At 40.3% G+C, this 12,002-nt stretch overlaps 1 protein-coding gene across 3 annotated transcripts in view; it reads right to left on the reverse strand.

Annotated features, from left to right (window-relative positions):
- The window catches only part of pcsk6 (proprotein convertase subtilisin/kexin type 6), a 29,874-nt gene extending 20,315 nt beyond the window's left edge, over positions 1 to 9,559 (reverse strand). For 2 of the 3 annotated variants that reach the window (XM_049561531.1, XM_049561550.1), the window contains exons 1-8: positions 9,253 to 9,559; positions 6,276 to 6,380; positions 4,095 to 4,205; positions 3,863 to 4,006; positions 3,575 to 3,651; positions 2,021 to 2,142; positions 1,726 to 1,898; positions 1,414 to 1,626 (exon numbers count right to left, since the gene is read on the reverse strand). In XM_049561531.1, coding sequence (XP_049417488.1) covers positions 1,414 to 1,626; positions 1,726 to 1,898; positions 2,021 to 2,142; positions 3,575 to 3,651; positions 3,863 to 4,006; positions 4,095 to 4,205; positions 6,276 to 6,380; positions 9,253 to 9,501 — 1,194 coding nt within the window. In that variant the 5' untranslated portion in view covers positions 9,502 to 9,559. The remainder of the gene's footprint in view (positions 1 to 1,413; positions 1,627 to 1,725; positions 1,899 to 2,020; positions 2,143 to 3,574; positions 3,652 to 3,862; positions 4,007 to 4,094; positions 4,206 to 6,275; positions 6,381 to 9,252) is intronic. The other variant, XM_049561540.1, reaches the window with a different exon arrangement.
- Positions 9,560 to 12,002: the final 2,443 nt, after the last annotated feature.

Below are 12,002 nucleotides of genomic sequence, written 5' to 3' on the forward strand. Positions count from 1 at the left end.
GCATTAACTCCACTAGTTGCTAAAAGTCTCAGGAAGACATCACATGCTCGTTTGCATATTTGTGACATCATCACACATTAATTTGCTTAAAGCTTTGTAGTTGTGAGATAGACAGAAAAATGTTTAGCAAAATAATCATAAACTCATGACAGGGTCATTGCACTTATTTCTTTTTAAAATCTACAAAGGACAGGAGAAGATCAAACAACTGAACTTCCACTCCTGCAGAGAACTGCGTTCAACGGCCTGCTCCACACCCACTGACTGCCTGCACACAGTGCAAGAGAGGGAGAGACCTGCACTGTTGGCAGAACATTCATGGACTTAAATTATTCTGAGAAGCATGTATGAATGAATTACAATACAATATTTCTGAATAGATTTCTCACTCCTTCCCTGATGGTCTGAATAAGTCTCTAAATTTGTTGCCTGTCACCTTTTAGAAATAAAGTCCTACTACGTAAACCAACCACTGGCCACAAGAAGGAACGCACTAGCATGTATAGTAGTAGGTACTAAGGATAAGCGAGTGCACCATTATCTGTATCTGTTCAACCAACTAAATGATCTGTATCCATATCAGACACCAGACAACTGGGAGGAGCACCAGACTGGAGGTTACTGGCAGATCTGAACCAGCAGCTGTGCTTCCCATCTGAGATCACCTGTACTAACCTCAGACCAGACCTCGTGCTTTGGTCCTCCTCACTGCACCTTGTCTACATCATTGAGCTCACTGTGCCCTGGGAGGAGGCCTACGAACGCAAGAGCCTTAAGCACGCAGAGCTGGCAGTCGATGCTAAGCAACGCAGCTGGAAAGCGAAGGTTTGCCCAGTCCCAAGAAATGGGAATTTGAGGCCAAATCCAACGTCAGTCCATCAAAGCTCTCTCTGGCGCAGCCAAACAGGCAAGCTGGAGGCTATGGATTTAGAGGAGAGACACCACTTGGGCCCCAAAATAATCACTAACAACAGCAGGGTTTGAGAGCGTAAAAGCAGAGGGGGGCACACCCGGGACTCCGAGTGTTGCTGATGAGCCCTCTGGAGGTGCTGTGGGCCTATCATCGAAACACCAGTGAAGGAGGGTATCCAGCTGATGACCCAGACGAAGCTTTTACCCTCCCTAACTGAGTTAAATTGGAAACGGATCAGGTGGAACAAGAAGTTGTTGGTTTAGGCCTGAAATTGATTTGGGTTGATCAGAGGAGGCTATATTTATCATTACTAGAAAAGATCAGTTTTGAATACAAGTTTACTTAATCAGACGTATGGATATTGCCAAAATTTACTTAAATGATATTTGCATTCATTAAGAGGACAATATCTGAATTGGACACTCATTTCAGTCCGAGTATTAACTTTAACCCTGGTAGACTGTCTGAGCTACAGTTGATGACATATACACAGTACTCACGATCTTCCTCTCGTGAAACTCTCCACTGCTGTATGTCGTGGCCATGATGGAGCTGCAGGCCTCCAGGTACCACGGCTTGTTCCCGTTCTCTGTGGTGCTGGAGATGGAGATGGTGTAGATGCTGCTGGTGTAGCCGTCACATGAACAGTGATCACCCTGCCGTCCACCGTTACCTGACGCCCAGACAAAAATGGAGCCCAGGCCTTTGCGGCCCTGTGTGACACACAGTGACATGGTGCTGTGATCAACATCAATCGTACACATTAAAGTCTGCTCAGAGAAATTCTGTTTTTCCTTTGTAGCTGATCAAACCTTCTTGATGCCATGCTCAAAAGCCTTCTTCGTTAGCAACCCTGGGCCGTCCACTGTCTTGCCATCGTCTTTTGGCCCCCAGCTGGCACTGTAGATGTCGATGTAGTCGGGTCGGATTCCCAGGGACATGGCCTCTACCATATCAGTCACATCACCATCCAGCATCCGAATCCCTGTGTCCAAGGCAACACCAATCCCAAAACATCAAATTCTTTTCTTTTCTTTTTCTGTAATTCAAGTTTTTTATAAATTTTTTCCATCACATAAACAAAGAATGCAGAATGAATCAACATACCACATTGAGTAAGTGAGAAATGGGGAACTCTACCTCCAATGTGAGCATTATAGGCAATCCCAACAATGCAGTGGGAGTTGTTGGCCGCCGCTGCAACTTCCCCTGCACACCGAGTCCCATGTCTGCATGTAAAGAGAGAGCAAACACAGAAATTAAAGTCTGACACACAGCTGTGATCTGCTTTAATGCCAGCTTCAAAGGCAGATTACTGTAAACATTTCTGGGAAGCACATCAGAAATAACTAACCTGACAGTGGCCTTTTTTATAAAGCACAAAATTAATATTATTATATCATTCAAAGAAGAGATGTCACCAACACAGTGTGATCACATGCACAAACAGACTATGGGGGCTACTCTTTCTTCCTCTCTGATGGATTCCCCCGTGTACAATCACTGATGTAAAAAGCTAAGTCTAGAAAGAAGTCACCAGTCTTTGATTCTCTGCAACTGACATCACAAACTGACACTTAGTGTTGATATTTTGGGTTGCTTTTGCTCTCAACATTGATGGTAGCGCTGGTGGAAACAGGATTTGCACATCAAAAGATGTGTGCATTATCATGTAGGTTGGGCACAAGCGCATTAGTGTCGTATTTTTTAAAGCTTACTGCATTTTAAAGACCATGTGTGTGAGGAGGGAGCGATTGGCCTTGAATACTAACAGACTGAATCCAGCTCCAAACCAGATGGAGGTTAACTGATCTGCAGCACTGCAGGCACAATTATCTTCCTCACACAGGAGAAACTCTGGAGAAAACAGGATTTAGAAAAACTTTTTAAAAGCTTTAGTCTTTATGTTTATTACAATCAAGCAACACTAGGTTTTTGAGGCCAATACTGGCATCAGTATTTGGTAGTCTGATGTAATCTAATCTAATCTGATGTACAATGTATTGGTGCTGCAGAATTAGGGCTGCCCCAGACTAAGAATCAGTAACATTGTTAACACTGTTCTACATTACAGAGAAATACAAAACCGTACTAATGAACCTTCATTAATATAGGCCTATATTTTATCTCCAAGTGCACGTCACACACTGAGCGAGCCGCCTGTTAATGACGCTGTGGGCTAATGGGCATGTAGCTACTTCCATGTTTCAGATGATACGTCATGTTTGTAGTCGACCAATGAAGATGAGTTTACATATCACCTTGGGTTCGTCCTTCACCTTCTCAAAATGATCCCCCGCTTTGGATTTCCTGCCCGACATGTTATTAACTAGCCTGTGGAATAACCGCAGGTACCAGCCCTGGAAATTAACCTGACTCCTCTCTGACTGCTGAGCGTGGACACTTCCTGTGTCTGTCCTTTCAAATTAAATTCCCACATGGTCCAGTCATATAGGTTTGGATTTATTTTGACAAGGTGCAGCTCCTAATAGAGTTTCACATTGTTTTTTTTACTGCAACTAAGCAACCAATGAAATCTTGCTGTCTAATGACCTTTCTGGTCGACTAACCTTTGGTCGACTATTAGGGGGCAGCCCTATGCAGAATAGATTTAAATGTGACATGTAAATGTGAATGCAACAAGGTGGTGGTGGTTCTTACATATTTTCATTGCGGGAGTTGTAACGTGGTGAAGGGTCATGGTCTCTTCCATTGACATCATAACTTGCTAGATGGTCCTGCAGAAATGATTAAGAGCAACAGAGGAAATGGCAACATAAAGGTGATGCTGAGAAAGAGAAAACAGCTCACAGCTACTGAAGCCTCTATCATTGTTTTTGCTGTGTGGTACTGGATGAGTTAGGGCAAAACGTGGGTTCCAAACTTGAGGACGTATTTTGATTTTGAGCTGTATGCACATTTGGAGATGGATGTATGGATAGCACGTACATAGTTCTGAGCCAGATCTGGATGGTTCCTCTCGATGCCGTCATCCAATATGGTGACCACCACGTTCTTGCCGGTGTAGCCCCTCTGCCAGGCTGCTAGGATGTTCATCTCTGAACGACAACGGCTGCTCTTATCGTTGCAGTGCTGAAAATAAACAATATGTACCAAAGATCTTTTTTTGTCTCATCAAAACAAAAATGGCAGAATGAATAATTCAAATTTCTGTACTCACAATGTACCACATGTTGGACCATTTAGGGTCATTGAAATGAATGAAGCTTGGGTCATTTTGGATATGCCTCTTTACTCGTGGTTTAACCACCTGCTGCTGAGCCCAGTCCACCTATGGATGGAAATAGCAAGAACAGTATAACTTAGTTTTAAGGGTAAAGAGAGGAACACTGTTTTTTATAGAAGCCCAGCCCTATATGGTTATTTAGAAAACAAGTCAGTAACTTGGATTTTTATTTTTCAATGGATAAATTAGAGGAAAATATTGAAGATTCCTAAACCGGTGTAGAATCCTTACTCTGAATTTTGCAAGGTAAGGGCAAAAACTCCACGATAAATGCAGTGTTATGACATATACAGTATTTTATCACTGAAGATCCTGTGCACCTAATGACCTTTTTTATTATGCCATTTAACTTCCAGTTGCTATTACTGTGCATAGTAAACACAAGTCAAAGTGTCAGACCCGAGCAGTTCACACAGCCTGCTAAACATTTCTATTCACATACATTCTCATTCTTGAGAAGGTCAAATGATCTGACAGCCCTATATCCACCACATAAAGAATTCAAACTGCATGCCTAACCTGCTCCAAACTCTGGAGCAAGTTATATTCAGAGTTTTGGATTCACATCGGCTTTAAAAAGTGTCCTTCATTAATCAACTCCTTTGGAAATGGGAGTCGCCGTTCTTCCAAAATGCTGTGGACTGAGGTGCCAGAACTTTCCAGAGTTCTCTTTAGGGGGAGACAGTGTTTACAGACTAAATTAGAGATGCACGATATTGGATTTTTTTGCCAATATGTAACAACGTATTTGAACGATAACCAATATCAACATATCCACTTTTTTCCCCACCTAATTTTAGTAATCATCAAGTCTCTTCTGTGGTTGAATTAACATCATATCATGCATGCATACTCTTATCGTGACGGCCCACCAGAAAATGGAGACATGAAATACAATGCCTCTAAATGTATGCAATATTCGTTCATTGTGCAAAATAAGAAAAAGCGTGCTGGCTTATTCTGATAGTTCATTTTAAAGCCAATATTGGCTGATACCAATGACATGCCGATATTATCGTGCATCCCTAGGTTGAATAGACAATCTGCTTTACCTGACATTTTCTGACAAAACTAAAGGGATTTCCATACATCTTTCATTATGGAACAGGGTCAGACCTAAATGCACTTCTTGAGAGTAACTTTTAAATCTTCTGCATCATGTTGAAAGTTAAACAGCTGTAAAATGTGCAGCTGTGCAGCTGAGCAGTCAGAAATAAAACATAGGCACTGTCAGCTCCACTAAATTTGTGCTAGACTTAGGCTTTGATGTCTATTTTCCAAGTGTTGATGGTGCTTTTTGTGGTTGGCTTTGGACGGTGGTGCCGTGTGGCTGCGATTCACTCACTGGGATGAGGAAATAAACTCATATCTTTTTCGTAATGTCTGTTTTGGGCATCTCCTTGTGTTCTCTGAATGTTAATATCAATTTAAAACATTTTTTGGTTGCTATTAATTGACATTTAATTTTTTTGCAATTCATTTTTGCTTTATTCTATTTATTCACTTGATTTTGCTTTACTTATTTATTTATATATTTCATTAAGATATTTTCTCCTTGTTTTCCTCGTGGATCCTCTCATAGTTTTACAGGAGCGATTATTTTCCTTCTGATAGCTGAGCGGGTGCGTGTCCTCAGAGAGCTCACTGTTGTCCGTCATGCTCTAATGAAGGCTTCAGTTGTAAATAAAATTTAGCAACACACACTATGGGCATGAAAATTAGCACTGGAGTGGAGTGAAATCTGTCCAGGGGAACAACCACACTGCACTTTTTCCTCTTCCACCTGAAACAAGTAAACCTGTTTCTTCTTATGAACCCATTTTTTATTTAGAAAATATTAAAGGATCATTGCTATCATTAAAGAGGAAAAGAGGAAACTGGTCAATCTTTTTAAATCCCAAAAGATGTACATTTTCACCCCACTGTATAAACCAATGAGATGGAAAAAAATACAGAAATATGTGAGTTGCTGCCAGCGTGATATTCTGAACTATGTCCTGGGTTGGCAGGTCTGCTTGGAAGGTTTTAGACAAGATGAAAAAATGTGTTCATGTGACCTTATCTCCTCTGTTGTACGTTTTGATTCCACTTGAAAGGAACTGATCCGGGTCTCACCTCAGGATCCATATGGATGAAGCTGTGGGGGCCCTTCAAAGAGATCGCAGCTCTGCGAACCACTCTGCTGTGGTGGAAATGGTAATGGTCCTCCAGGCTTCCTATCTGACCGAGAAACATCCAAAAGCAACATCAAGAAAACAACAACAACAACTGCACTGCAACTTAAAAACAGATGGCTGAATGCGAAATATTCCATCTGAGCTGCTGTTACCTAAAAGGCTTTTACACTGATGCGGTCTGACTTTTTAAAATGGAAAACTCAACATAAACCTGATTGTACAAAGCCCTCTACATTCAAAACACATTGGGGCCATCTGTTTATAGTCCATGATGTCACTTTATAAATATGCATGTTCTCTCTTGACTTTGCACCAAAAATGTGAGCAGGATTCTCAGCACATGTGCACAGCTGGCACACTGCAGTCATATTGTCTACTCTGTCTTCTAAGCCATTTCTCTTACTACATCTGTCTTTATCCTCTCCTCCTCCTCCTCCTCCCACAACACATCTTGTGGTAGTCCTTTTAACAGACTGTGAGCCTTACAGTACCACATTCTGATAGACTACCTTTACAATCCTTATATAAAGGGTTAAGAATAGTTTTAGCTTATATTTTATGAATGCTGATGAATCATTTACTGAAGATTTAAAGATCACTTGTTTGTAAAGACGGTGATAGTGCTCAAAAGAGAAGGAGACACTCCTAAAGACTAATGATGCAATGTTTCCATTTAGAGAATGTCTGTATTAGATAAACATCTGTGAACAAAAAATGGCGGCTCCACCTACATTTAAAGGTCCAGTGTAGGATTTAGGGGGATATATTGGCAGAAACTGAATACAATATAAAAAGAATGTTTTCTTTAGTGTACGAATACCTGAAAATAAGAACCACTGTGTTTTCATTACCATAGAATAAGACATATTTCTACATAGGGAGCAGGTCCTCGTCTATGGAGATCACCACGTCGCACCACGTTTCTACAGGAGCCCCGAATGTACAAATCGAAAAATGGCTTGAGATACGGCCATTCTTGTTTTCGCGTTTTCACATCGGGCACTGTAGTTAGAAGCCCTCTCGTAACAAGGGGGGTCAGGAAAACACTATTTTTTTTTCAAATGTGAAACTGCTTTATTCAGTGGTCTTACCAGTTTTAAACACTTGGTCTGTTTTACTTATTTATATTTTGGAGAAGAAAAGAATTCTGCGGATAATTCAGCTCGCCGTGAAAACCTCCTGCCGATCTGGACATGAAGTTACCAGAGGAAAAGGTGAGCACACATTAGCAGGTGCGGGGCTAACAGCCCAGCTCCAACATGCCAAACAGCGTTTGATAAACACTAACTTGCAGGGATGCACAATATTGGATTTTTTTTTTTACAGATATCCAATATATAACAACTCATTTGACCAATATCAATATTCTCCCTAATTTTAGTGATCTCCTCTGTCATGGAATTAACATGTTATACATGCATACTCTTATCGTGACGGCCCACCAGCAGATGGAGACATGAAATACAATACTTTTCAGTGTATCTAATATTCATTCATTGTGCAAAATAAGAAAAAGCGTGTTGGCTGATTCTGATAGTTCATTTTAAAGTCGATATTGGCTGATACAGATGATGTACCGATATCATTGTGCATCCCTACTAATTTGTAACTTGAAACTGCTTTATTCTGTCTTTACTTGTTTAAATCCCCAGGTCTGTTTGTTTTGGAGAGGAAGACACCTCTACTCACTGTAAAACACCCCTGATTATCTGGATCAGAAATGATGTGAGCACACATTAGCAGGCACTGGGCAAACAGCCCGTCGACGTGCCAAACAACATAGAAGAAATACTGATTTGTAAGATGTTTTTATCACCGTGTGCATTTGTTTTGGAGAGGAAGAGACCTCTGAGAATAATTCAGCTCCTGGTAAAAACCTCCTGAACAATAAACACTGAGGGAAAATATTTGGGAGAAGTTTCAGCTCATTGAAAACGGCAATCCTCACTGCCAGACACCACTAAATTCCCCTGAATTTTACACACTGCTCCCAAATTGTTACACATTATACACATAAAAAAAAAACTAAAAAATTTCACAGGATATGTGTAATTCATATTTTTGCACTTTTATTCAGTGGTGGAATCTAACTAAGTAAATTTACTCAAGAACTGTACTTTAGTACAATTCTGATGCACTTGTACTTTACTTTTTCCATTTCATGCTACTTTGTACTTCACTTCATTTTTGGAAGTCCAGCAGCATAACAACATTAGGGACTTTTGTACATGAATGCATCACTAATTATTATCCAGTAATATAGTATAAATTATACATAATGCATAATAAGTACTTTTGGTATTTTATTGTAAATATATTTCGATGCCAATACTTCTGTACTTTTATTTGAGTAGCATTTTGACAGCAGGACATTTACTTGTGACAGAGTATTTTTACACTGTTGTATTGCTGCTATTAATATCTGAGGATTTCTTCCACACCACTGCTTTTATTAGACTGATTTTGGTTGAATTTAAACCCATTTTGTATCATGTGATATCCTAGTTGTAGGTTGAGCTATGGTGTAATTTCTTACTCACATTAATTTTTTAAAACGTTATTAAAGATTCATAAAGGCTCAACATGTCACAAAAAGGTATCAATTTTGACCTACTTAGTGTTTTCTATGTTTCATTATCACATTATAGGGCTAAATTAATCAGATTATCTGTGAAAGTTACAGGGAATCCAATCCATGGTAACACTTATGTAGGTTAGTTTACATAAATCTAACTCTTGTAGCCTAATTCTTAATTTGGAGTTTGTGGCTTTTACCTTCACAGCTGTTTCATACAGTCCTGAGACCAAGTGATCACAAACAGTGACTATTACTTCATGCTGCTACGTTACAAAGTAAACAAAGACAGTAAGAGCAGTGTTAACACACCAGCAGAAACAAACGGTGTCATCATTACCTGTCCAAAGTTTATATATCCATATTTAGCTGCGATTCTATCAGCTTGTTCCTGACCACCTGTGATCCGCACTGCCCAGTGGTTTGTGTAAACGCTGCCCTGTCCCGACACCACTGACCGACTCCTTTCAACAGTTAATAAAATGAATAGCAAAAATAAAGTCATCCTGAATTCAAGAGTCAAAGTCAGTTTAGGAGAGAAGAAGCCTGTCGGATCTGTGGCAGCGCAGCTTTGGGTGAAGTCTGTCATAAATCCATCATGTTGTGTTCATGTCCCGGCGAAAATTTACTGTCCGGTTGAAAACTAGTCCCCGTGCCGCGGAGGAGGAGCTGCGATAAGAACTGAGAGCAGCGGCCAACAGAGAGGCTACAGTCTGCACATCAACATCATCATCATCATCATCAGAGAGAGAGAGAGACAGACAGAGGATCAGATCTGAGAGCTCACTGGATGCTGCTGCTCTCACCTGCATTGATTTACCTGCAGGACGCATCACGTTTCAAACATAGGCTTTATATGTATAAATATCTGTGTAGCCAAAAGTTTCTTATCATTTATTTTGAACAGACAGTAGTGCAACAATCCTCCTGCTGGAGACTGAGGGAACATTTTTTCCCACTAGCAATTTTAGTAAACTATTCTCATTATAAAAATAAATAACATTTTAATCACTTGTGTTATTACACTATATTAACACTTTCCTAAAAGAGGTCACAGTAGGCTGTGAAACTGAAAAGTATCTCTTGTGAAATTAAACTGAAAATACAAAATAACATATTGGGAGAGCAAAGCTAATACACCAGCTACGATGGCCGCCATTTTGTTTTCACTGTGCATATGATAATAAACTGCTTCAATCTTGAATCTTGTGCCCCTGGAATGTTACAATTAATTCTACCTTGCTATATGCCGATATAAAAGCCATCTGCTTTAGTATTTATTTTAAATACCGTTCTTCTAGGGCAGTTTTAAAGCAGCAGAGATTTGTTTTTTCCTCAGGTGTTATGAGGCAGACTGTTTCCCGGTCAATATGTGTTTCCCCCTGCCTACACTTGACCCAAGCCATACTGTATATAAATATTTATATATTCTTAGATATACTTTATGTAAATATTTATATACAGTCTGACCCAAACCCTTAGTTAGCCCAAATCTTAACCACCAAGGGAAACACTATTTGGAGGGCGGGGCGCATTTCCTTATTACACCGGCACATTTGTGTGACGCAGTAAAATGTGTGTTAGCATGTTAGCGGTGTTTTCATTCACTGACCGGGACCCCGCAGGCAAGTCTTCCAGCTCCGACGTTTCATTTCTGCTTGGAGTAGTGTGACAGAGTCGACCGAGAATTAGCTTGACGTGCTAACATTTGTTGCGAGCGGCGGCAGCTAAACCTTTCCGGGCGGAACTCGCGCTCTTGACCTTGGTTCCGCAAAATACCACATTCATTGTAGCAAGTGGAGAAATAGAAAGTCCTTATTGAATTGATTTAATTACTTTAAGTTGTTTTTTATGTCACTGAAAAAAGAGCTGTGGCAGGACTACAAGAAAGGATAATTGTCGACTTTTCTTAATTCTTGTTGTTTTGAGTTATGATACTTGTTTTGGATCTTGATGTTTTTGCTCCATTTTGTTTAATTTTGTACATCTGGTGCCTTAATTTATTTACTCAGCCTACCTTTTACAATTCTTATTTAATTGTATATAAATCTCCCCTCTACTCTGTTTTATTTGGGGGGGGGGGGGTTCTTTCTTCACCTATATCAATGTGGACTGTTATTTTTGTGCTGTATTTTTTACAGAAGGAACAAGATGTTGTATGTTCTACAAATGTTGGATAATAAAAAAAAAAAAAAAGAAGGGGGGGAGAGACGGGGAAAAAAGAATGTGGTTCCACTCTACATCATTGAGCTTCATACCATGCTGCTGCGCGCATATACAGTGACAAACATTGAAACATCAAGTTAATGATCATTCGCGCAAAGTATCATATTCATAAATCCAAATTTAGCCATCACAAACCTTTATTTTTAGTATTTGAAAATTAAACCAAACAGTAACAGTGTTACTAAGTATGACTCATTCTTTCAACAGATGTGATTGGTTGTCGCAGACAGGCCCTGTTGTGAGCCTGCAAGGTGTGGACACCCAGTGGAAATGAAATGAACTCCATCAAAATACAAGACTGTGAGAGTGTTGTCTTTACAAGTGTGATCACTCTGCTGATGAAAGGTTCTAAGAAAACATCATAATTCTAAGAATTTTCTTAGAATTTCATCACTAGTTTCGTCTTTGCACTGGGAAGCTTTGTGAATATGGTCCCCGGCCTCCAAATACCTCTAATGCCCAGTCTGATTGAGCATTCGTGGGACATGCACGTACCCCTAAAGGTAACTTTGACCTGGCATGAACAGGGAACTTCTGGGGGGTGTCCTGTGGTGTCTGGCATCAGGGTTTTGGCAGTAGATCCTTTTAGTCTAGTGGATTGTGAGGTGAGGTACCAGCTCGTCCAATGGATGCTTGATCAGATTGGAATCTGGGGAATCTGGATGTCAGGTTGACACCTTGAGCTCCTTGTTGTATTCTTCTGGTCATTCCTGCATTATCTTGTCATTGTGGAGTGCCATTGACAAGGAGGGGGGTTACTTGGCCTACAATGGTGTTTCGGTGGACGGAGCGTGTCAGGAGGCATCCACATGAATGCCAGGACCCAAGGATTCCCCGCAGAACATTGCATTGTAAGAAAATGAT

This window comes from Epinephelus fuscoguttatus, linkage group LG2, assembly GCF_011397635.1.
Source record: "Epinephelus fuscoguttatus linkage group LG2, E.fuscoguttatus.final_Chr_v1".
NCBI classification, from domain to species: Eukaryota; Metazoa; Chordata; class Actinopteri; order Perciformes; family Serranidae; genus Epinephelus; species Epinephelus fuscoguttatus.